This window comes from Geotrypetes seraphini, chromosome 2 (assembly GCF_902459505.1).
Source record: "Geotrypetes seraphini chromosome 2, aGeoSer1.1, whole genome shotgun sequence".
Classification (NCBI taxonomy): Eukaryota; Metazoa; Chordata; class Amphibia; order Gymnophiona; family Dermophiidae; genus Geotrypetes; species Geotrypetes seraphini.
Genome location: NC_047085.1, coordinates 278,691,478 through 278,718,280, shown reverse-complemented (window position 1 = coordinate 278,718,280; position 26,803 = coordinate 278,691,478). Strand labels below are relative to the sequence as shown.

At 43.1% G+C, this 26,803-nt stretch overlaps 1 protein-coding gene across 2 annotated transcripts in view; it reads left to right on the top strand.

Annotated features, from left to right (window-relative positions):
* Positions 1-1,963: 1,963 nt before the first annotated feature.
* Positions 1,964-26,803, top strand: part of ADCY2 (adenylate cyclase 2) — a 1,055,565-nt gene continuing 1,030,725 nt past the window's right edge. The window contains exon 1 of one of the 2 annotated variants that reach the window (XM_033929720.1): positions 1,964-2,765. In XM_033929720.1, the coding sequence (XP_033785611.1) occupies positions 2,562-2,765 (204 nt within the window). In that variant the 5' untranslated portion in view covers positions 1,964-2,561. The remainder of the gene's footprint in view (positions 2,766-26,803) is intronic. The other variant, XM_033929718.1, reaches the window with a different exon arrangement.

The following is a 26,803-nucleotide window of genomic DNA, read 5'->3' as shown; positions in this document are numbered from 1 at the left end:
GACCCTAACAAATAACAAACACGAGCCGTGATGAGAGAAGGCACGAAGTTTAGAACTGAGTCTAGCACACAGCGTTGAAATACACAACTTCTCAGCTCCATGGAAAACAGAGAACTGAGAAGATGCGCGCCCTTGCATAGGCGGGAAGGCATTCGCGCATGCACGGTGCAGCAGTTGCAAACTTTCTAAGTTCTGCAAGCAAATCAGTTTGCGAAGATGTCCGCTTCCGGGCTCTGTGGATGACGTCATCCATAGGTTGAGAATAGGCTGCCTGCTTGTCCTGGAATAATACGTGTTTGGAAAATCTTTCAAATGTTCAGCTTCCAATTTTGGTGGCAATCGGTTTATACCAATATTAATTCAATGTATATAATAATCGCTTTGGTAAAATTTGGGAACCTGTCAAACACTATGTAAAACATGGTCTAAGTCACAAAAACCCACCTAAACTCACCAGATAAGCACTGCAAACACATAACACAGACCCCCACACACTACCCCAGTGATCACCAACCCCCCCGCCCCCATAAAACTTTTATTCACAACTTTAAATTTCAGCCTCCAGACCATCATCACCTGGCCGCCTGGCATAGGAAAGCCTAGTCGTCCAGTCCAGAGGCAGCTTAAGTCATCTTGGGAGTGGGTTAGGGACCCATAAAGAGGAGGACCCATGCCCATAAGCCCCTGTAATCACTGCATTGATACTGAAACATGTGCACTCTTCTATACACCCCCAAAACCCTTTTGTACTGGCATATAAGTGGCTCCTGCAGCCATAAGGGCTATTGGGGTGGTAAATAAGTGGGTCTAGGGAATTGTGGAGGTGGTTTGGGGGGCTCATCATGACCTATAAGGGAGCTGACATGGCATCCTTTTTGTGAAGTTCACAGCAGTGCCCTGTAAGGTACCCCACTATTTAGGTGGCATGTCTGGGTGTGCAGTCCATCACTTTGCAGACCCCTCCCACGTCCAACAGGGCTTGTTCTAGGTGTTTTGGACTTGGATAGAAAGTTGGACGGAAATGTGGTATAAAGATAGACGATTTAGTGGCTTGGATGATCAGATCGGCAGGACGTATAATTAGACGATTTTCAAAAGTTAAAAAAAAGTTGGACGTATTGGAATAAAAAGGAGAAGTGGGAAATGTGATATTCCTAGCGAGGACGAGCAAGCATTGGCCCTCGCCAGCTCCTGGGTATTTAGGCTTTGTAATTATTACATACAAGAATTTTAGAGCGCCAAATTAAAAAAAATAAAAAAACCCAGCTGTCGATTTTAGGTGGCAGGGCTCTGTACAGCGCTGCGTATGTCTGTAAGCGCTATAGAAGTAGCAGTAGGGCTGACATTAAAGTTTTCTTTCCAGCTCTGCTGGGTACAGAGGGCCAACGCATGCACAGACCATCTACAGATGGTCTGCGCATGCGTCAGGATAGCTGGAGAGTGATCCATGCAGTCAGTTGGGGGCATGATTCTGATCACCCTCATTTGCATGAGGGTGATTTGTGAACCAGCCCCCCAGCCACGTATTGGATCTGATCCATGGCCTTAGTGAATCTAGCCCCTTCTCTGCTCCGCCAACCTCATTTGCATGTGCAGTTTTTTGAGAATGACTCGCCTTTTTAAAATTGCTACAACAATGGCTGAGACAGTGGCCCATCTGTTTTTATTGCAAAGTTTTGAAAATCTTCCTCTTATTGCCCTAACAGCAAACCTCCACCATTCTAAAAATGTTTTGACCAAACGGTCATGGTGGGCTCTAGATTCAGCTCAACGGTCTTTCTCTTTACTTGTTTGGGCAAGATACTAAACCAGTACCTATAATTATCAGGATAGCTTTGGAACACATTCCCTTGGATTTGCAAGCCTTAACTAATTTACACCTTTTCAATCTCCTCTATTAACAGTAGGAGAAAGGCATTGGTTTTCATTTCGGTTCTTTTTTTCTTGTGTTAAATGCTTAGTCAGCGTCGCGGTGAAAAGGTGAAAGGATTTACAAGAGAAGCCAGTCAGCCATTGAAACCATCCTAAAGGATAGTGCAACCGAAAAGGCTGGCAGACAAACTCAGGCTGCTTTCAAGATCCGAGGGAGCAATTAAAGCGGCCGAGTCTTTCGCTCCCATATCTTCAAAGAACATCCTGAGCTCAAGTTCTCCTGAGGAGACATTTGACTAAAGTGGTGAAGCTAAAAATACAGCAGAAGGAGGGAGTCCCCCAGGAGGAGAGGAGGACCCGCTCGTTGGGTTCTTCCGGCCACACAAAATCCCAGAAAGCACGTTGCAGGTTTAGCCCAGCCCCACTTCGGCAGTCTGCGTGTCACTGTCACCGGTCGCACCATGCGTGCTCTTCGCGCTAAGCCTGCGAACTCTTCTCTGATTTTCTTTTATCTTCACGACTGAGGAATTAATTCCCTTTCCAGTCTGGTTTTGGAGGCGGACGGCGTTAGGTTATCTTTGCAGGGTTTGGTTTTTTTTTAATGTGTGTGTGTGTTATACTTTGAAAGCTTGTGAGGGAAAGTGGCTGAAAATCCGTTGGGAAGGAGTCACCTGTCGTTAGTAGTCTCCATGTGGCAAGAAGCAATGAGGAGGCGCCGCTATTTACTTGACGGGGCAGAGAATGCCGGCAGCGAGCAGCAGCAGAAGTCCAGAGACTGGCTTTATGAATCCTACTATTGCATGAGCCAGCAGCACCCGCTCACTGTTTTTTTGCTGCTTATTGTGATGGGCGCTTGCTTGGCTCTGTTGGCTGTCTTCTTTGCTTCAGGGCTGGTAAGATTTGTTTGAATTTCTCTTTCATTTGGTCCGTGCAGTAAAATAAAGTACAAGGCTGCAAAAGCACTAGTCTGTATCTCGTTCCTACATTGGAAGGTGTTGGGATTTTTTTTTTTGTTTGGCCCTTGCCAATTACGAGTACTTTATTACTTTAGTTTTGCCTCATTCACCTTAACAAGAAAGCTTATTATGCGATTTCCTTTTTTTCTGTAGCTAAGTAAAACAAAACCTGAAGCAAAATTAATCTACTAATTCGATGGCTTGCTTCCATTCAACTTGGCTGAAGAACGTGTTGACCTTTTTTCATTTGTTAATCGTATATAAAAATCACACTTACATCAGTTATTTAAATTGTTAATAACATGTAGACCTGTTATTGAAAAGAATATAGAAGCTGTTGTTAATGTGCACGTCATGGTAGTGATCTAGGGGTTTTTTTTCCCTAGCAGGCTCTGACAGTAACTTTATTTTCGAGAGGAAAGAAACTTTTTTTTTTTTCCATAGTACTGATTTTCTCCTAGCTTTTTTTGGTAGTATCTTTCTTCAGATTATAATTATCCAGCAAGTGTTAGGATATCTTCGCAGACAAAATTTGTGAAACCTTGCCCTTGAGCTGAACAGAGACACGATCTGTAGAGGGCAGTCATAATCCTATTCCTGCCGTGCTTGGTTCATTCTAGGTTTATGAGAAGCTGTATTTGGAGGGGGAAGGGGAAGCCATGCCACAAATGTGTGTGTTTTAATTCTATTTCCGATTTCAAGGCATAATTACTTTGCTTCAAAAGGGTGGTTTATTGTTTCAAACCTGTCTTTGGCTGCATCTGCATGATATAATTAGCCACTTCTTAGGTCAACCACTTGCTCATTTTTATGTCGTCATAACTTTTCTTTCTTCCCATTAAGTACCAGCACACATGATATCTGGACTGTAGCATTATTTATTTATTTATTCAATTTTCTATATCGTTCTCCCAAGGGAGCTCAGAACGGTTTACATTAATTTATTCAGGTACTCAAGCATTTTTCTCTATCTGTCCTGGCGGGCTCACAATCTACCTAATGTCCCTGGGGCAATGGGGGGATTAAGTGACTTGCTCAGGGTCACAAAGAGCAGCATGGGTTTGAACTCACCTTTTTGTGATTCATGACGTGGTGGGTGTACTAGAGGAGCACCGAAGGATCCGTGGACAGGCAGATGAAGCCGTGTTGCTACCCCTGACGCAGCAAGAACTGGCGAAACGGGAGATTCCCCGTTATATCTGAAGGACGAGAGCAGCTAAGTGTTTTTTTTCTTTGGCCTAATGCTATGATTTCGGATCGCTGTGCCTTTGGGCCCTGTTGCCACATTTTTTTCACGTGCAGGGTTGTGTACCCCTGGTGCATTTGAACATTGACTTTGCAAGCTATTATAGTGCTTTCTTCATTCTACCGGTTTGTTTGTGTAGGAATGTGTGTGAAATGGAGTTTTTTTGCCAAATGAAGCTGAACTGAGGCTTTTTTCTCCACTTCTTTTGTGTTTTTTTTTGGGTTGAGTGTTTCTCCTGCTGTGGTTGGCTGGGTGAGTGTTTGTTTAAGCCTTTTAGCGTTGCTGAGCATGTTCGTTTGTTCTGTGTGGGTTGTGTCTGAGTTATTTATTGATATAAATCGCCCTTCTGTCCTTAGTTTGTATAATATTAGTTTGAACTCACAACCCCAGGGTGCTGAGGCTGTAGCTTTAACCACTGCGCCACACACTCCTGCTGCAGGTGCTGTGACAGAGGGTTGTTGCTTGGCAAAGCATAACATATTTGGAGTCGGAGATGTGAGTTTTTGAAATTCTGTTGGAAGATTTGGAATGATGCGTTTTAGGTAGTTCTTTCATATAAAATATGATACATTGGATATATTTCCATGCCAATAATGTGAACAACCAGTGACATAGTACTCTTTGAAATCACTTTTTTCTTTAAAATAAATCTTTATTCATTTTCAGATCAAAAACAAAGTACAGACAATATACAACCAATTAATACATTAAACAGCACCTACCACCAGAAAAATATTAATTCAGAGTAAATTCCCCCCTCCCTTCCATCGCTTATATCCAACAAATATTAATACAAAGTATATTTCCCCCCTCCCTGGATGTGTATAGAAATCAACTAGGAATTAAAGGTTTATTAAATTAAGCAGTGTTAACAAATACCGCTAATGGACCCCACGTTTCTTTAAATTTTAAATTTTTGATTATGTCCCAACTGCTCAGCATTCATTCTTTCAAATCTATAATATTGACAAAGAGTTTCCCACCAAAAAGTATAGTTCAATCTGTCCCAGTTCTTCCAATTTCTCGTTATTAACTACAAGGCCACTCCTGTCATAATAAGAAGTCTGGTTTTTTTCCCATCAAATGGACTCTTAGGCTTCAATAAAGTCCCAAATAAAACAATGTCTTAAGACAGTGGAATAGAAGCCTCCAATATCCTGTTAATTTTACCCCATATTGATTTCCAGAAATTAATATCAAGGGGCAGTAAAACAACAAGTGATCCAGTGTTCATTCCTCAAGATGACAGTGCCAGCATCTATTAGACTTTGAACTATCCAACTTTTGTAAACGAACTGGGGTCCCAAAAATTCTATATAACAAAAAGAACCAAGTTTGTCTTGTAGATGCTGACGCTGTACATCTCATTCTCAAAGTCCAAATCCGTGGCCATTGTATAGCAGAAATATGCTGTGTTGTTTCAATGCTCCAAATGTCTTTTAGGCTTGTTTTAGGTTTTTTAGTCAAATATTCAGATATTAATTTGTACCACTTGGCGGCCTAGTGCCCTTGCAAATCTGTCTGGAAACATAGGCCCGGCAAGCTATACTGATTTTTTAAGTTACGCCAGTCAGGGAACCCTTTCTGAATGGCCTGTTTCAACTGCAACCATTTATATACCCTTGAAATTTTGAAATTCCAAATGATTGTTGCAATTGTAATAAATTTACCATTTTTCCATTCTGAATTACATCATCTAGAGTACATATGCCTGCCTGCAACCAATGTTTCCAGAGCATTTTAGACTCACCGATTTGTATCTTGGAGTTTAACCATAGGGATTGACACGTGGACTGTTGTATTGGAATAGGAGTTAAAGTATTAATAAATTTTAATGTATTCCAGGTGGAAAGAATACTATTGTCCTTATATATTCTAGGAAGCTTGATACTCAAAATAGGCTGAGACGTAATGTGCTAACACACTTAGGGCTCCTTTTATCAAGCTGCGGTAGGGGTGTTCCATGTGTTACGGCCGCGTTAGGTAGTGCGTGCGGTAAAATTGGTAGTAGCGCGCGCAAGCCCTAACGTGGACAGGGCGGAGATAGAGGCAGAACGGAGGTGTGGCGTAGGCAGGGACCAGAAATTATGTATTGCGCGGTAAAGCCAGACGTGTAGTGCGGCTCTATCGCGTGTCTAACGCGTCTTCGTGTAACGCCTCAAAAATAGGTGTAGTTAACTGTTTTTTATGCCGTGCGCTGCATATGGGGACTAACGTGCGATAATCCGCATGATGACATCTCCCTGTCAGCCAATAAAACGAGACTAGCAGTTCAAACAACCAGGAATTGTTTGCAGTCATGGCTGTTTACAGTTGTGCTGCAAAACTGGCGTTCCTCTTGGTTGAGGAAGAACATGCACAGACAGGGTGCATGTGTGCGTGAGGAGGCACCCCCCCAGAAGAGACCAGTAGCAGGAGCAGTAGGCCAGCTTCAGTAGCAGGAGAGGTGCGGGCGGCCTCGTAGGGCCGAACAACGGCCACGTCTCCCTCGCCTCTTTCGGGTTCGGAGGCTGTTGCGAGGCCAGAGGGAAGACCAGGTGGTCGCGTTGTACCGCCTCAGTTCTGACGCCATTGCAGAACTGTACCATCAGCTCTGGGACAATCTGGAGTCCCTGACTGCTAGATCCAGAGCCATCCCCAGGATCTGCAAGCTGCTGTCTATCCTGCACTTTCTGGAGTCCGGCAGCTTTCAGCCCTCCGCCGCTGCTGTGGCAAGGATATCTCCACCCTCATTTTCAAGGTGTTTCCACCAGATACTCGGCGCCATGATGGCCAGAATGAGAAATTATATCTCCTTGCCCGAAACTAGGGCAGCATGGGAAGCCCTAGAAGCATCGTTTGAGACTGTCGCCGGAATACCACAGGTCATGGGGGCCATCGACTGTACACACGTGGCATTAGTCCCGCCCAGTGCCATGGAAGCCTGTTACTGGAACCGGAAGCATTTCCATTCCCTCAACGTGCAGGTGGTATGGGACGCAGATATGTTGATCATGAATGTGGTGGCCAGATTTCCAGGATCTACTCACGATGCCTAAATCCTGTGACAATCGGCCATTTTCCGCCAGTTTGAAGAGGGCAGGCACGGCAACGGCTGGCTTCTAGGTTAGTGTCACAGGGAACGACGTGTGTCTCAATGCTCTGTAGCTTTTATTTGGGAAGCACCAACAGCCTACGGACGGATTGAGATATCCGGGTTTTACCTCCATTGCCCCAAATAGAAGTAAAAGCCAGATGTCTCAATCCCTCTCCTCCTCCTCTTTTTGGAGCCGGGTGGCAATCGCCACCAGGCGCCGTCTCCACAATCCTGGGTGTGTGATAAGACAGCCGCCAACACATAAGGTGGCAATCTCACATTTATGCATACTTATGGCCTCTTTGATTAGGCTAGCATTACATTGGGTGTTTACCTAGTACGGGGGGCTGGTTAGTGAAGCCAAATATGTCCTATTTGTGCTGTGTTTGAATATACCCACCGCTGTTGCATGTTTACACATGACAGGTGACCCCGTTCCAGGCTGGGGAGTGTGTTCACATTCCCAGCCTGATGCTGACCTTTGCAAGGCTACTCTCCTACAGAGTCCCTGCTCAGAAGATAAATAGGGTGGGGGGTGGCTTTGCTATTCATGTGGTCACCTGTAAGTTTGTTGGTTAGCAGGGTGCTCCCAGAGTACAGGTGTGTCAGGAGCTGGCTACATTTGTAGGGCAGGGAAGGACTTGCTATAGGCCTAAGCCAGTCCTCAGCAGGGTGAGGCAAGTGTTCTGGCAGATGAAAACTCCAGAAAGCCTCTAATAACAGTGGTAATCTGTGCTTCTTTGTTCCCCCAGGTGATGGCTGTCTCCCATGGCTTTTCACTCCATTGCGTGACCCCCAGACACCCACGGAGAGGACCTACAACGACACCCACATCGCCACCCGTGGGGGTCATCGAGCGCACTTTCGGGGTGCTCAAAAGTAGGTTTCGGTGTCTGGACGGTCCGGCGGAGCATTGCAGTACTCCCCCGATACCGTGGCCCAGATTGTGCTGGCGTGCTGCTGCTCCACAACATTGCAGTGAGGCACTGTGTACCCATAGAAATCCAGCCCGATCTTCCACCGGATCCATCATGTCGGCCCGCACCTGCTCACGCTACCACTCAGAGCGGTAGGCAGGCCCGGCAGCGACTCATTGAGGAACATTTTTCCTGTAAGTGTCACAGATGCCTTTGGGGGTGGGGGCGGGGGCCAAGCGGGACTAGGCAGATATCAACAAACTAGCCCTCTTTTACAATGGCACGCTCACGTCCATAGGGCCGGCCGTGGAAGTTACAGCTCCGGTGCCGAGAGCAATTCTACCAAGCGTGCAAGTTATTACCGTGGCCCCGCAGCTTTGTCAAGGAGCCAGCACGTGTTCATCTGTCGTCATCCCCCATCTTTTCCGCACCAAGCGCAGCCGGGCTCTCCTCCTATCCACGGCGCCGCTATGTGTTGGTGTGCTACAGTACGGAGGATGCCATATACATAGGTTAGATCCGAGCATAGCAGATGTCTTCTGTTCAGTTCTCCCACATTGGTCAAATGGACTATATCAGGAATGCTCAGTATACAGCTTTTCATTTCAAAGGTACATGAGGGAGGGGAAACTTGTCCAGTCCGCCACAGTTAAGGGGGGGGCGCTATGTCGAACGCCCTACCCATGGTTTTTTGGGTCTTCCGATGACTTTTTCATCTTTTTGCTTACAGAGAAATGGATCCGTCGGAGGTGTTGCCATCACACACCACCAGGCCGCTTGGCATTTGGAGGGCCATTCCATCTATTCAGATAAGTAGCAGTTCTGTGTTTTGTCTGCGAATGAGATCAGGTTCTCGGAGAACAGAATGCAGCTATGATGATTCTCTGTTCCATTTGCGTGTGTCCACATGGCCGGTGCGTGTCGGGGCTTCTGAGAGAACATTCTCCATATCCTGATTACATTGATAGGACAATATCTACACATCTACTGTATATGTACTTGACTAGTGTGGGTTCAAAAGGCTTCTTTAATCCTAATAGCTGTCTCCCCATAACTCCACATTCCAGGATGTTGGATTATGCTCTTTCTCGGATGCAACATTCAAAGGATGCAATCCTCTTAATGGTCTTTTCTTTCACTATAGGAGCAAGATCAACTTGGCGGCTGCGCTTCCACCCACTTCACCAACCCTATCCATCTCCCCCCCCTCCTCCCCACCTATTCCACATTCGAGGACTGTTGGATTGTGTTTATTCTGGGATTCTACATTCAAAGGATGGGATCCTGTTAATGTTCTTCACTGTTTTCTCTCTCACTACAGGAACAAGGTCTGCTCGGCGGCTGCGCTTCCACTCACCCCACAAGTCCACATGTGGCCACCTATGAGTGAGCTCTTTCTGGCCTCCTATTAAGGTCCTTTACTCTTTTCTTTCTCACTAAAGAGGCTTCGGCCAAACTCAACTTGGTTCCAAGTCATCAAACCTTATCTCTCCCACTGACCAATGTCCAATGTAGTCCTAATCCCCAGTAGTCACTATCTTTGACTACTGCAATCCAACCTTCCCGGGTTGATCAAGCGATATGATCGCACAGATCCAAACTGTACAAAACACTGCAGCTAGGTTTCTACTAGATAAAACTACACCCACGTATCCCACCCTGCACCAGCACCGGCTTACCCCTCCCCCCCAAAAAAAAAGAGTAGCATCAATGACTCCCGTTCCCTAAACAGAAGAGCTGAGCAATTCAGTAGCAATACTCAGGAGTTTGCTGCCTAATCTCTAGACAGGGAGGCTGAACAGGACACGGACTGGTGGCTCAGCCGCATACCATACCACTGCTTTCTTTCTAAGTCAATGACATTTACAGCTGTGAAAAAGGAGCCTGTGACTTAAAGGCAGCCCCTGGGAAGTCAGTAGAGAGAGAGAGATAGGCTCTGCAGCTAGATTCTGTACCCTGCTTCAAGCATAAAGGGCAGGTGGAAGCTGAAGGAGGAGAGCCACACCACTGCCCTTCACCCCAGCTACGGTCGGGCCAGGAAATAGAGATGTAGGCCAATAGAGATGTAGGCCAATAGAGATGTAGGTCGGGCTGTAGGCCAAACCGTCAGGGAGACATCAGAGACTGGATTGTTTGCTTTCTCTTCAGCTTAAAGTGGCCCGGGCAGCTTAAACCTCTGTCGGAGGGCACAAGCAGCTTTTTCTTTCCTTTTCCCCTCTTCCCCCCCCCCCCCGAAGGTAAGACTCTCCTAAGGTCAGACCCAGAAGTTGTGGTCATTTGGTTTATGTGGTGTCATTGAATGCCAACGTGGAAATTTTTCTCTCACATTTCTCAGCCAGATGACTACATTCTCCTCTTCACAAAGAAGGAAATGTGGGTGCTGTCTGGACATACATACCTTTGTGAAGCCGTCTCTGGACGTGAGGCAACCTCAGCTTGCACCTGCAGCTGAGGGTGGTGAAGTCTCTGGAGCAGTCCTTCAAACACATCTAATAGCAAAGCACCAGGGTAAGAATGTTCTGGGTAATGGCACCCGTGCGGTGGAATGAAGGTTCAAAAAGGACAGCTGAAAGTTTTACAAAGCAAACTAGACAGAGAGAGAGAAAACCTGATCTTTGGGGCTAAATATTTGTGGAAATGGCCAACCTCACGAAGAGGTAGGCCCAACTGATTTGGTATCAAAAAGTGCAGAAAGGTAGGATGATCCAGTACTAAGACCATCACAGAGCTTTTGTGTATAGAGGCTGTGCATTGTAACACCTCGCACCTGTTCCGAAGATAATGTATCATAGCACCTTTACAGAAGCTCATGTCATGTAGCCTCATGCCAGAGGCTCGTATAGAAGCTTTCAATGATTGTCATCCTATTGCACAATTAAATCAGATTCACCTTTCACCTGCCCAGATTCCGTCTCTTCATTTGAACAGTATTGAACTCCTCAGGGGCATAGTGACATGTGGCTTCTTGTGGCCAACCACAATGCCATCCCTTTCATCACACTAGTCAGAGTGCTGTACACCTTATTCTACACTTTGACATTAGCTTTTGCCAGCTCACATCCCTCTCAGCCTCTCTTCTGATGACATTCATGGGCCCATTATTACAATGAAACAAGGAGGAAATGTGAAGAAGGGAGGGGGGAGCATTGTGCAGTGCTTCTACCAACAGCCTGGAACTCATGCTGCTCCCTGTCACCTTGTCAAACTCGCTTCATATTATCCTCCCCACCGGGCCATGGAAATGGACATGCTGCATTACCCACTCCATGTAAACAGTAGCTCTTCTGAGCTCCCCTTGGGAGAACACTATACAAATAGCAATCTGCAAATGTTTCCACTTCCAAATGCAAGTAAAGGCCTGACTGTCTCAATCTGTCCTCTGTTCTCTGGATCCCAACCCTTTGGCTCAGATCAAAAGATGTAGGGATTGCTATTTGACCGCAGTAGTTGGTATTTTGCAAACTAGTGGGATTGCTCACATGGTGCATGTTCATTCCCCTAAAAAGCTGATGGTTGCAATGTTATTCTGTGTGGTCTCTCATCTGTGAAGGTTGACAATTCCCCTCCACCATCTTACCTAAAATCAAAGCTCAAACATTGTATGTACGTTACTGAGTAATGGAGCACAATACTAGCTTTGCAAAGACATAGTTCACCTTATGAAGCAATGGAATCCTTTGGAGTGTGTGGGGGCACACCATCAACACCTCCAACACTCATACAAATCTTCGGAGTGTCTGACCTGTTAACACTGTGCCAGCTGGAAATATTCCTTATGGAGCTTTTTCAGGAGTAGACTCAAACTGTGTCGTAGTCTTGCACACATGCTGGGAAAACATTCCCACTGGAGGGGAAGGTCTATCATGTCTTCGTTTTAGAAGCTTGGTAGGAATGGGGGGGGGAGGGAGGAAGACAAGCACTGAAGGGTACAATTTGTTCATCGTCTTACAAACAATGAACATCAGAGCACATCACCAAATTCTGGGTGAGGCATGTTAGACACCCCCCCCACCCCGGTAGATCATGAGGCGCAATGCAAGAGTTGACTCTCAAGGTTTCGGATCTCAAGACCCTTTCTGTTTGACAGTTTCACAATGGACGAAATGATGTATGGGCAGTTCTCATTTAGACTGTGGTCTGGTCACCTTTGAGATATCGCCCGAGCCATAAGTTCCCGTTTTATCCATTATCTGTTTGTCCATTATTTAAATAACTTTTTCTATTCTTTTCTTTCATTCATATTTTTTCCCAGTACAGACTTTTCATTCAAGGGACTAAGTGTGTTAGCCAATTCTTTATTACCATTTTTAGGATATTATTGGCTATTATTTAAAGGGTTATACAGTTTTGTGCTGTTTTGGTAAATTTTACCCAGAGTATGGAGATCCCAACATGGCAACGTACCTTGTGCTTTTCTAACAACCATGTTTCTCAATTGACTACCAGATCTTCATTATTACAAGAAGATTCGATAGAAGGAACATCTACTTTTAATACACAGAGGGATCTATGGATGAATCTACAGAGAACATCTATCAGAATGGAACTTCATAGCATGGCACTCATTGAGTATATTAAAAAACACTCGACCAGGATGGATACAGTGACAAGGGCGGAAGGTTTAGAATCACTATGGGTTAAGCTACCAGGAAGAAAGGGAGCTGACACAAAATTGGGACTATACTATTGCCCACCTGGACAGCCAGAAGCAAGTGACAATGACCTAGAAGCAGAATTGAGGCAGGAATGCAAAAGCGGAAGTGTGATGGTGATGGGGGATTTCAACCACCCTGGGTTAGATTGGAATATTGGACACTCCACAGTGTTCTCCCTAGGGCCTTTCAGCTGGGCGGTCCGCCTGGGTAATTTAGATGACTGCCCAGCTAAATTCTGCTGCCTCCGCTGCTGCTCAACATAAAAAAAAAAAGCCGGCTTGAAGATTTCACCTTAGCCCGTAGCGAATTTATGCTCCGGGGCTTTAACGTGTGTGTGCCGGCTTCCCTTCTCTTTCCTCCGAAACCGGAAGTTATGCCCGGGGGGGGGGGGGGGGGGAGGGAAGAGAAGGGAAGCCGGCACGCACATGTTAGATCCCCGAAGTTTCAAGTTTTATTTATATTTGATTAATCGCTTAATTAAAATTATTTCTAAGCGAATTACAATGTATAAAAGTAACATATGATTAAACATAATACTAAAATAGGAAATAACATATAAGATATTATAAAACTAATAATTTATACAATAAATACAATTTAAAAAAAAAACAAAAACCGGAAGAATTTACATAACAAATATATAATGAGCTAATAAATTTATACAATAATGCAAAAGATATCAACATACGAAAAAAAAAAAGATTTAGGAAAAGAAGCATGGAAAAGAAGAAAAAAGAGAACGAGGGAGAGCTCAGAAGTAATTTATACGTTAAAGGCATCCTTGAATAAAAAGCATTTTAAATTCTTTTTAAAATCGCTTAAGTTATTTTCATCTCTTAACTGTAATGGTAATGAGTTCCAAAGTTGCGGCGCTGATACAGAGAACATATCTTGTCGGCGGGTTCCAATAACTTTTAAGGAGGGAATCGTTAAAAGTTTGTGGTTGTTTGATCGTAGAGAACGTGAGGTACTATATGGAATAAGTACTTTATTTATAAATTGGGGTTCATTAGTGTCAAGAGTTTTGAATGTTAATAATAAGATTTTATAAGTAATCCGATGATTAATGGGAAGCCAATGAGATTTAATCAGAAAGGGAGTGACATGATCATATTTTTTGCCTTTATAAATAAGCTTAACGGCAGTGTTTTGTATAATTTGTAAGCGTTTCTTTTCTTTTTGTGTAATATTTAACAGTAGAGAATTGCAATAATCAAGTTTAGAAATGATTAAAGAGTGAAGTAGGATATTTAGAGATTTTGGTTCTAAAAACTTTGAGATTGATCGAATTAAACGAAGTCTATAGAAGCATGATTTAACAGTATTATTTATATGATCATGGTAGGAAAGGTTATTGTCAATAGTGACACCAAGGATTTTTAAAGATGATACAATCTCAATAGACATATTGTCAAGAATAAAAGGAGCACACAGATTAATTCCTTGTTTCCAAGTGAATAGTAAAGCCTTAGTCTTTTGTACATTTAGGGCTAACGTGTGAGGTAAGCCATTGGACTTTTTCTAGTTTTAAATTAATTTGTTGTAATTCTTCTTTATTTTCTGGATCTATTGGATGAGTAATTTGTATGTCATCTGCATAACTAAAAGTGGTAAATCCTATAGATTGACATAACGTTAGTAAAGGAGATAAGAAAATATTGAATAGTAATGGTGATAAGATGGATCCTTGTGGGATACCATAATTAAGAGTATAAGGTTTAGAATTAGAGTTATTAAAAGTCACTGTCGTAGAACGATTAGACAAAAACGATTTAAACCAGTCAAATATTTGATCGCAAATTCCAATGGCTTTCAATCTGTTGAGAAGTAATTCGTGATCAACGGTATCAAATGCGGCAGACAAATCTAATGAAAAGAGGATAATGGACTTGTGATGATCTAAATAATAATGTATATTTGTAGTTAATCCAATCAATGAGTATTCTGTAGAATGATTTTTCCTAAATCCTGTTTGGTTTGGATGAAGAACATTGGTTGATTCTACAAAATCAGATAGTTGTTCAAATACTATTCGTTCCGTTAGTTTTGCAAGAAATGGTAGATTAGCTATAGGACGGTAATTTGATGGATCGTCCAAATTAGATTTGTGATCTTTTATTATTGGCAAAATAATGGCAGTTTTCCAAGGAGAAGGCACTAAACTAAATTCAAGGCTATTTGTGATAAAAGAATGTATAAAAAAACCAAAGCATGAGAAAAATTTTTTTAGGATGAGTGGAGGAATGAGTTCTGAACGAGACCCCTTTAAATTAACTCTCTGAAAGAGATGTTCTATCTCATCTAATGAAGGAAGTTTGAAAGTAGAACATTTAGCAGTAGGAAGCAGTCCTTCAGTAGGAGAATTAGAAATATCATTATCCCAGGACAAGCAGGCAGGTATTCTCACTAGTGGGTGATGTCATCCGACAGAGCCCCGATACGGACATCTTGCAAGCATGTCTTGCTTGAAGAAACTCAGAAGTTTCGAGATGCCCGCACCGCGCATGCACCAGTGCCTTCCCGCCCGATGCTCCGGGCGTGTCTCCTCAGTTCTTTTTCTTCCGCGGAGCTGAGAAGTCTATCTTCAATTTGCGCCCATCGAATCTTTTTTTTTTTTTTGCCTTCTATTTTGCCGCGGGTTGAGTTCTTTTGGCTCTCCTGTGCATTTATTTCTTTCTTTGATTTCTTTTTAAAAAAAAAAAAAATTTTTTCCTTCTGATACCGGGTTGGCCGCGTGGCTGGGGCCCCCGCGCCTTCGACCTTGCGGCGGAGCTTTTCCGGCCTATGTCCCGGCCGATTACCGGTTTTAAAAAGTGTAGCAAGTGCCAGCGCGCGATTTCACTCACGGACCCTCATCGACGCTGCTTACAGTGTCTGGGACCGGATCACTTCCCGAAATCGTGCCGGCCTTGCTCCACTTTGACGGCGAGAGCGTTTAAGCGCCGCTGTCTGCTGTGGGAGTCCATGTTCAAGATGGAAGCTTCATTGGATCCTGCAGCTTCGACATCGACGATGCGCCGGTTGGCCTGGTTGCGGACCATTGATATGGACCCGAATCTTCAGGACCGCCTGGCGAACGTCCCGTGTGCTGAGGCGGATCTTTTTGACAAATCCATCGAGACTGTTACGAAGAAGTTGTCTGACCACGAAAAGTCCTTCCAATCTATCCTTAGGCCGAAGCCTAAGCCTCAGCAGTCTCGACCTTCTTGTCCGCCGTTGATTTATCAGCGGCGTTATCAGCCGAGGCAAACTCCACCTGCGAGGCAACCGGCGAAGCGCCAGCCTCCCCAGAAGGGTCAGCCTAAGTCTCAGTCGCCTGCTGTCCCTAAGACCACTCAGCCTTTTTGACTGTCTCGTCGAGGGCATAACCAACCTCGTTCTGCCTCCCCCTGTTTTTCCCATCGGAGGGCGCCTCCATCAATTTTATCATCGCTGGGAGGCCATAACAACCGACCTCTGGGTCCTTACTATCATCAAGGAAGGATACTCTCTTCATTTCCATCGGATCCCTCCGGACCACCCTCCAAGAAAGTATCCTTCCAACTTGACTCAGACCGCCCTTCTTCTCCAGGAAGCTCAGGCTTTGCTCCGGCTTCGTGCCGTGGAGCCGGTCCCGACGGACCAACTGGACCAGGGGTTTTACTCCCGGTACTTCCTTGTTCCAAAGAAGACGGGCGACCTGCGACCCATTTTGGACCTCAGGGCCCTCAACAAATTCCTAGTCAAGGAGAGGTTTCGCATGCTGACTCTTGCTTCTCTCTACCCTCTCCTCGAGCAGAACGACTGGTTATGCTCTCTGGATCTCAAGGAGGCCTACACTCACATTCCCATTCATCCGGCCTCCCGCAAGTTCCTCAGATTTCGGGTGGGACATCTACATCTGCAGTATCGAGTGCTTCCATTCGGCCTGTCCTCGTCTCCCAGAGTCTTCACGAAATGTCTGGTGGTGGTGGCCGCTGCACTCTGGAACAGAGGTCTTCAGGTATTTCCATACCTCAACGACTGGCTCATCAAGGCCCCGTCAGCTCCAACGGTCATTTCGGCGACCTTGACCACAATCTGCTTCCTGCAGAGCCTAGGCTTCGAGATCAATTTTCCCAAATCTCATCTGCAGCCTACCCAGTCCCTTCCCTTCATCGGGGCGGTACTGGACACCATTCAGCTTCGAGCATTCCTTCCTCCTCAGCGCATGGATGCTCTTCTTCGTCTTTGCCAGTCTGTGTCTTCTCGCCAGTCCAGCTCAGCGAGACACATGATGGTCCTCCTGGGCCACATGGCCTCTACAGTTCATGTGACACCCTTTGCCAGGCTCCATCTCAGAATTCCTCAGTGGACCCTAGCTTCTCAATGGACTCAAGTGTCAGACCCGTTGACTCGACACATCATAGTCACTCCTGCTCTTCGGCGGTCTCTACTTTGGTGGATGACCTCTTCGAATCTATCCAGAGGTTTGCTGTTTCACACTCCTCCTCATCAGAAGGTTCTCACAACCGATTCCTCGACCTATGCCTGGGGGGCTCATCTGGATGGGCTTCGCACTCAGGGATTCTGGACCACTGCGGACCGCCTCCATCAGATCAATCTTCTGGAGCTCAGAGCCATCTTCTATGCTCTTCAAGCTTTTCAACATCTGCTTCACGACATGGTGGTCCTCATCCGTACAGACAATCAGGTCGCCATGTATTATGTGAACAAGCAGGGGGGCACGGGATCGGCCTCCCTCTGCCAGGAAGCTCTCAGAGTCTGGGATTGGGCGGTTCACCACAATGCCTTCCTCAAAGCTGTCTACATTCAGGGGAAGGACAATGTCTTGGCAGACAACTTGAGTCGTCTCCTCCAGCCTCACGAATGGACTCTCCATTCCGACCCCCTTCATCAGGTCTTTGCACAATGGGGGACGCCTCAAATAGACCTCTTTGCGGCTCTCCACAATTTCAAACTGCCTCAGTTTTGCTCCAGGATCTACACTCCTCATCGCCTCGAGGCAGATGCCTTTCTGCTGGATTGGGGGAATCGATTTCTGTATGCGTTTCCTCCATTTCCTCTCATTCAAAAGACTCTGGTCAAGTTGAAATCAGACCATGCCACCATGATTCTAATAACTCCTCGGTGGCCCAGGCAACCTTGGTTCTCCCTTCTACTGCAACTCAGCAGCAGGGACCCGGTCCTTCTCCCAGTGTTTCCTTCTCTGCTTACTCAACATCAAGGATCACTGCTTCATCCCAACCTGCAGTCTCTCCACCTGACAGCTTGGTTCCTCTCAACGTAACCCCTCACCAGTTTTCTCCAGCGGTGAGGGATGTCTAGGAGGCTTCCAGGAAGCCTGCTACTCGACAATGCTGCTCCCCAAAGTGGACTAGATTCTCTTCCTGGTGTATTTCCAATTCCTAAGAGCCTCAGCGTGCTTCCCTCTCTTCTGTGTTGGACTATCTTCTACACCTGTCTCAGTCTGGTCTCAAGTCGACATCTATACGAGTCTACCTGAGTGCTATTGCGGCTTTCCATCAGCCTCTACAAGGGAAACCTCTCTCTTCTCATCCTGTGGTTTCCAGATTTATGAAAGGACTTTTTCATGTCAATCCTCCTCTCAAACCGCCTCCAGTGGTTTGGGATCTAAATGTTGTCCTTTCTCAGCTTCTGAAACCCCCTTTTGAGCCTCTGAGCAAGGCTCCACTAAAGTTTCTCACTTGGAAAGTGGTTTTTCTGGTGGCCCTCACATCTGCTCGCAGGGTCAGTGAGCTTCAGGCCTTGGTGGCGGACCCACCTTTCACAGTATTTCATCATGACAAGGTGGTCCTCCGCACTCACCCGAAATTCCTGCCTAAAGTGGTCTCTGAATTTCACCTCAACCAATCCATTGTGCTTCCAGTGTTCTTTCCAAAGCCCTCATTCTCATCCTGGAGAATTAGCTCTTCACACTCTGGACTGTAAACGTGCTTTGGCTTTCTACTTGGATCGCACCAAACCACACAGAACTGCTCCTCAACTTTTCGTCTCCTTTGATCCAAACAAGTTGGGACGACCTGTATCGAAGCGCACCATCTCCAACTGGATGGCGGCTTGTATCTCTTTCTGCTATGCCCAGGCTGGATTACCCCTTCCCTGTAAGGTCACAGCCCATAAGGTCAGAGCAATGGCAGCCTCTGTAGCCTTCCTCAGATCGACACCGATTGAGGAGATTTGTAAGGCTGCCACTTGGTCCTCGGTTCATACATTCACCGCTCATTATTGTCTGGATACTTTCTCCAGAAGGGATGGACAGTTTGGCCAAACAATGTTACAAAATTTATTCTCCTAAGTTGCCAACTCTCCCACCATCCCATTGAGGTTAGCTTGGAGGTCACCCACTAGTGAGAATACCTGCCTGCTTGTCCTGGGATAAAGCAATGTTACTTACCGTAACAGTTGTTATCCAGGGACAGCAGGCAGCTATTCTCACGTCCCACCCACCTCCCCTGGGTTGGCTTCTCTGCTAGCTACCTGAACTGAGGAGACACGCCTGGAGCATCGGGCGGGAAGGCACTGGCGCATGCGCGGTGCGGGCATCTCGAAACTTCTGAGTTTCTTCAAGCAAGACATGCTTGCAAGATGTCCGTATCGGGGCTCTGTCGGATGACATCACCCACTAGTGAGAATAGCTGCCTGCTGTCCCTGGATAACAACTGTTACGGTAAGTAACATTGCTTTATACGATGTACGGTCCAGTTTATTCCGAATATTACTGATTTTGTTTCAAAAAAAGTCCGCAAAATTGTGATTTAAAAGATATATGGTGAATATTTCATTTTAATGATCGGGAATTTTCGTTCTGCTCCCATGTCCACAAATCATTTTCAAGAATAGATTATATATTTATTTCATGTGCATTAGTTCAGCAACAAGCCTCCATTGATCCAATTATTTTATCTGATCATGGTGGGGTGTGGATTAAAATTAAAATAAGTGATCAGGAGGTTAGAAGATCTGTGTGGAGATTTGATAATGCTTTGCTTGTAGAACCTAATTTTATTGAGAAAATTCAGTTAAAAATAAATGATTATTTTTAAATAAATAATACGGAAGGTATCTCAGTGGTGACGTTATGGGATGCTTTTAAGGCAACCATAAGAGGCCAAATTATTTCTTTTTCGGCATATACTAAAAAACAAATTAAATATCAATTTTCTAAGTTAGGACAAGAAATTAAGATATTGGAATTAAAATTAAAGGATAAATGGGAATATTCTATTTTAACAAGATCTTTTGAAAGCTAAAGGGAAATATGAGATTTCTTCTAAAATGATAAGGAAATGATATTGTCTCAACAAGCATTGTATTATTCAAATTCAAATAAGGTGGGAAGATTACTGGCAAATTATTTAAAAGCAAAAAATCGAAAAACAAATGTAGTGGCGATAAAAGATGAAAAAGGAAATTCTTGTACACAAATAGATTCTATTTTAAAACAATTTTTACAATTTTATAAAGATCTGTATTCTTCTGAGCCTTATTTAGATAAAGAAAAAGATGGATTGGAATTTTAAAATTTAATCAATGTTCCTGAGCATATAAAAGAAAGTTTAGAAAAGCCAATATCAATTGAGGAATTGCAAGCAGCATTGAAGTCCCTTAGAGTTGGATCCGCTCCAGGTGGAGATGGTTTTACAGTAGAGTTTTATAAATCATTCCAAATTACTCTATTACCATATTTACTAAATTTATATCAGAATCAACTAACTAATGGTTGTATTACAGGTACCATGGCGGAATCATTAACTATAGTCTTGCCAAAGCCAAATAAAGATCCCACTCTGGTTTCAAATTACAGGCCTATTTAATTAATGTTGATGGAAAACTTTTAACTAAAACTTTAGCAATACGTTTGGCTAAAGCTCTCCCTTTTATTATTGGGATGCACCAAACTGGATTCATTGCTCAAAGACATTCTTCTAATAACACTAGGCTTGCCTTGCATATGTTGAATTTATCAAAAACCTTAAATGATCCAGCTTTTTCTGTATCCCTTGATGCAGAGAAGGCCTTTGATCGTGTTGAATGGACCTTCATGTATCAAGCGTTGGAATGGTTTGTTATTGGTTCAGGATTTATACAAATGATTCAAACATTGTATAGCTCCCCTGTTGCTAAATTGTATATTAATAAGAATTTCTCAGATGGCTTTAGGTTGCAGAGGGGGGTTAGACAAGGCTGTCCTTTATCTCCTCTGCTTTTTGATGTTGTATTGGAACCCTTGTTACTAGCTATTCAGCAAGCAGATGAGATTCAGGGTATTCCTCGTAGAGTTCGGGAATATAAGGTTTCGGCTTACGCAGATGAGATATTGCTCTATTTGAGAAATCCTGAGACAACCATTCCTTGCTTACTTGAAATGATTGAGAAATTTGGAAAATTTTCAGGTTACAAGATAAATTGGAGTAAAACAGAAATTCTTCCAGGTTTGTTTGATTCGTTTCCCTTTCTATGGAGGGAAGATGGAATAAAATATTTAGGCATTTGGATTAAAAATACAATGGAAGAAACAATAAAAATAAATGAAAAATCGTTATTACAGAAGGTCACAGAAATGTGTGAGCAATGGAATCCTTTACATCTTTCACGGTGGGGAAGAGTCCAAACTATTAAGATTATGATCTTGCCTGTGGTTTGTTATCAGATTGGTATGTTGCCGGTTTATTTTCAAGGGTCCTTTTAATAAAAAAATTAAATAGTATTCTCAAAAAATTTATTTGGCTGGGTAAAACTCCCAGAGTAGCCTTGGTATCTTTACAAAGGCTAATTTCAGAGGGAGGGGTAAATTTTCCTAATTTTTATAGGTATCATCAAGCCTATATTTTGCGCCAGGGTATGTATTGGGTATTCCCAGAGCTCATGGAAAAACTCCCAGATTGGTTGTGGCTTGAATGGCAACTCATGTCTCCTTTGCGTCTTTGTCATGTGCTCAGTATCAAAATGCCTAGTTACAGTAAAGATAACAGAATATTAGCTGATACATGGAAAACATTGCGTTATGTAAGTAATTTAACAACAATTCCAATTCACAAATCTACAAATCAATCTATATGGCTGAACTCCAAGATTCAAATTGGTGGAGAAAGGCTCGCCTGGAAGCATTGGATGATAGCAGGAATACGTTTATTAGATGATGTTATCTCTAATGGTAAAATGCTTGAATTTTCACAGTTGCAACATAAATATGGTCTTAATAAATCAGAATGTTTTAGATGGTTGCAACTGAAGCAAGCCATTCAGGCGGGGTTTCCTGAATGGAAAAACCTTAGTAATCATTTTAGTATGGAGTTCTTATGCTTTCAGGCGGACTTCATGGGTCACCAGGCCGCCCAGTAGTATAAATTGCTGATTGGATTTATTAAAAAGAAACCAAACACTGGTCTGAGAGACATTTTGGAGTATTGAGATTAAGCACCAAATTACTGCATCTCAATGGCCACGAATTTGGACTTGGAGGATGAGATGTACAGTGTCGGCATCTATGAGACAAACTTGGTTTTTTCTGTTACATAGAGCATTATAGACTCCTTTTCGATTACAAAAATTGGATAGCTCTAAGTCTAATAAATGTTGGCACTGTCATCTCGAAGCAGGGACTTTAGATCATTTATTATTCTATTGTCCATTTATTATGAATTTCTGGAAATCAATTTGGGACCAAATTAATTGTTCATTAGATAACCCAGTGGCATCATATGATACTGTGCTATTTGGTATGGCAATGAGAGCAAAAAGTCAGATTTCTACAAATAATAACAAATTATTACTTATAATGACTGGGATTGCCATTCAACAAATTACATATAATTGGAAAAATTGGAGTAGATTAAATTATAATTTCTGATGGAATTCCTTATATCATGTTTATAAAATGGAAAGATTTATTGCAATACAGCGCGGTTTTTTCAGGAAATTTCATGATGTATGGGAGCCATTTACAAACTATTTTACTGATTAGATGACATTTTATTTTATTTTTTTTCCCCTTAAATTTACAAGTTTGATTATAAGGGGGGGAGGGTAAATTTATTGTTACATATTGTGTAAGGTATTGATTATATGATAAGAAAGGGTGGTTAGGGTGGGAGATAAGAGCATATTATTTGTACCATTGATGATTATTAAGTGTTATATTTATTGTTAATTTGTTTGGATATATTATTACACTTATTGTAAATTTGAAAATGAATAAAGAATTTATAAAAAAAAGAAAAGAAGTCACTAGGGAAGCTGATGAACAGTTTCAACAAATCATTTCTTGGTCCAGATGCCTCCAAATTTCAGGATCAATTAACTGATTTACAAGCCACCTTAGAAGATTTTCGGAAGAAACAGAAACAGGGTAAACTTAAGAAGTTGCAGAGGGACACATAGGATTATTCTCAGGGAGTTGTGTATCCATGGTTACACCCACAGAATGATCAGACCACAGGAGGAACTACCTCTACTACCAATAAATCCCAGTTATCTAGCTATGAGGGATTTTCTGAGGACAATCAAAGTTCAGCGACTGGAAGTGACTCCAGATCTCAGTCCAGAGACCGGAATTTTTTAGGTCAACGGAACAGAGAGGGACAGGGACAGTGGATGCAGCGTCGGAGAGGACGAGGCAGAGTTCAATATAATCAACAAAATTGTCCACAAACTCGATCCAGCAGTCCCAAGATGTATTAGTGACGAATATTTCAGGGTGTTCCCTTACCGAGGACCAATTTCAGGTCCTTGGAAAGGGTTTATCTTTTGTACCCACGGTCAAACATGATCCCTTTAAAACCAGATGTGATCTAGCACGTATTATACTTAATCTTCAAGTTAAATTATATTTTTCAGAAAACATCTCTGACCCTGATGTTTCTGTATTACGTTCAAAATCTTCTTGGACTCCCCCTGGTCCAATGGATCCTCATATAGCTACATTCCAGGATTTAGTCTTGAAAGATTTGGCCAAAATTGAATCTAGGCATCATAAGAAGTTGTTTATGAATATGACATCCAAGGAACTTCAAGCTTGAAGTTCCTTGGATGTCATATTCATGAACAAGATCAATGTTTGATCATTAAACCAGTGGACAAGGGAGGATCTATAGTTATCCAGAACAGGCATCAATATCAGTCAGAGATCCTTCGCCAACTCAGTGATTCTCAATGTTTTGTTAGATCAGGATCCCACTAAAAATCTTCAATCGGAGATAAGTAAGCTGGTTGATGAAGCATTTCAATCTGGCATGATCACTAAGGCTGAAAGCCGTCTTCTTCAAAATTCCCACCCAAGGACCCCAGTTTTTTACACAGTACCTAAAATTCACAAATCTCTAAGTCTTCCGGGGAGACCCATCGCGTCATTGAAAAATACAATATTGGAACCATTGTCCCAATTTTTGGATCATTTTCTTCAACCATACGTGAGTGAGTAAGGCGAGATCCTTTGTTAAGGATACTACGGATTTTCTTTGTAAATTACAAGCTTTGGAACTAATTATTTCTGAGGCCTATCTTGTTTCTTTGGATGTGGTGGCTTTAAATACCAGGATCCCTCAAGATCAAGCTTTAAATATTGTTAAAAAGAACTCTCAATCAACGCCAGGTTCCATGCAGAGTCCCCACATCTTTTCATATGAGTTTGGCCTCTTTAATACTTACTAAGAATTACTTTAAGTTTGATAGTTCCTTTTATCAACAAATTCAGGGAGTCGCTATGGGTACTTCTGCGGCTCCCAGTATTGCAAACCTTTTTATGAGTCAGTTTGAAGAAGATCTACTATATTCCAACTTTCAATTCCAACATATGTTGGGTTGGATGCGTTTCATTGATGACATCTTTTTTGTCTGGACTAACTCTAATGAACAGCTCCATGTTTTTGTGGATTAGCTCAATTTTCTTACCCAATATTTAAATTTTACTATGACGTAGCATAGACAATCCATTACTTTTTTGGATACCACGGTCATCTTGGAAGACGGAAAATTATTTACCAAAGTTCATCATAAACCCACAGAGAGAAACAATTTTTTGTCTTTTTCTAGCTGCCATCCTAGACGCTTAAAGGCAGCCCATTCCTATCGGACAATTTTTACGCATCAGAACCATTTGCACTACAGAGGAGGAATTCAAGAAAGAAGCAGATACTCTTCAAAATAAATTTTTGGCCGGGGGTATCCCAGAAATGTGATTCATAAAGCCTACCTTAGGGCGAAACACGCAGATCGTGAACTTATGCTCATGGGTAGTAATAAAGAAGTTTCTACCAACCAAATCTGTGTATTATCTCATTCTACCCAGTCTTCAGCAGTAGCTGCCAGTATTAGATCTCACTGGTATGTCTTACAACTAAGAACATAAGAACATAAGCAGTGCCTCCGCCGGGTCAGACCATAGGTCCATCCTGCCCGGCAGTCCGCTCCCTCGGCGGCCCAAACAGGTCACGACCTGTCTGAATCACCAGAAGGGGCTCCCTTGCCACCTTGGTTTCTCATTGAAGTCCTATCTCCGGTAGCGCATTCCAAGTGTCCACGACCCTTTGGGTGAAAAAAAACTTCCTTGCATTTGTTTTGAACCTATCTCCCTTCAGTTTCTCCGAATGCCCCCTCGTACTTGTTGTCCCCTTCAGTCTGAAGAATCTGTCCCTATCCACCCTCTCTATGCCCCTCATGATCTTGAAGGTCTCTATCATATCTCCCCTGAGCCTCCTTTTTTCCAGAGAGAAGTATGTATTTATTGTGCCTTTTCCACATTTTTTCCCTTGGTGTACAAGTCTGAGAAAAAAATTCTTTTTTCTGGGAGTGTGATTTTATTCACATGTTTGACAATTTCACAATGGACTAAATGATGTATGGGCAGTTCTCATTTAAACTGTGGTCTGGTGCTGGTCACCTTTGAGATATCGCCCGAGCCATAAGTTCCCGTTGATCCATCAAGTACTCATACTGATGTCCATTATTTAAAGAACTTTTTCTATTCTATTCTTTTCTCCATCAGGTATTTCAAGATAGCCCTTGTATAGCATTCACCCGTGGCAAAAACCTTTCTGAATACCTAGTGTCTTCTGACTTTCAACCCAAATCTCAGTTTACTCGTGGCTTGGGTCAGCATTCCACCTGCGGCAAATGCTCTATATGCGATATGTCTTTCTCTGGAAACTAGTAGGTTCATCCCACGACTAAGAAAGTTTAACAACTTAGGCCTTGTACTACCTGTGAGTCCAAATTTGTGATGTACGTAATTTCTTGCCCATGTGGACTCATATATGTGGGTTGCACCACCCGCAGTATAAGGATTAGGTTAATCGAACATCGCAGCTGTTTAAAAACAGGTAAATCTACTGTGCCGATGGTGTCCTACAATATGACTTATCAACACAGCTTTTCTCAACTCCGTTGGTGTATCTTAGAACAGATCTCTACAAATTTTGATGGGGACAGATATACTTACCTTCTTAAGCGGGAGAATTTTTGGATTTTTCACCTCCAATCATATTTCCCCATTGGACTTAATGAAAATGTAGACAAATGTTTCATTCATTGATTTTCCTTAGTGCATTTTTCTATCTGGTAGTCAATGATTTACAGGTCTGAACCCCTCTTTTAGGGGTTTTTCTTACATATTTTTTGTTTTTTCTTATTTTTGTTTTTTTTAGTAGCTCATTTCTTCATTGGTTTTGGTATACGTTATATGTGACGTCGGTTTACTTCCTCACGTACACTCGAGGGTGTTGTCTGTGCGGGATCTCCAAGGCGTTCTTAAATCCCGAAGACGCCGTTCTTTTCTTCTTTCTTGTTGTACGCTGTGGAACTTTGGATCGACAGGCCCAAGTAGCTGATGTCGGTTTTTCACCTTTTGCAAGTAATCTCTGCTCCTGACGAAGAGGCGAAACGGAGCTCTGTTGAGTGGTGATATTTATTGATATGTGTGATTTTGGTGTTCGGTATTTGAAGTGATGATATTTATTGACTGGTAACATTTACTGTATGTGTGCTTTTGCATTAGTGCTGAGTATTATTTTCAGGTTCTTTTCCTGTGAACGAACTTTTCTATGAAGTGAACAGTGAACAGTGCCTTTGATTGCTTCCATGAA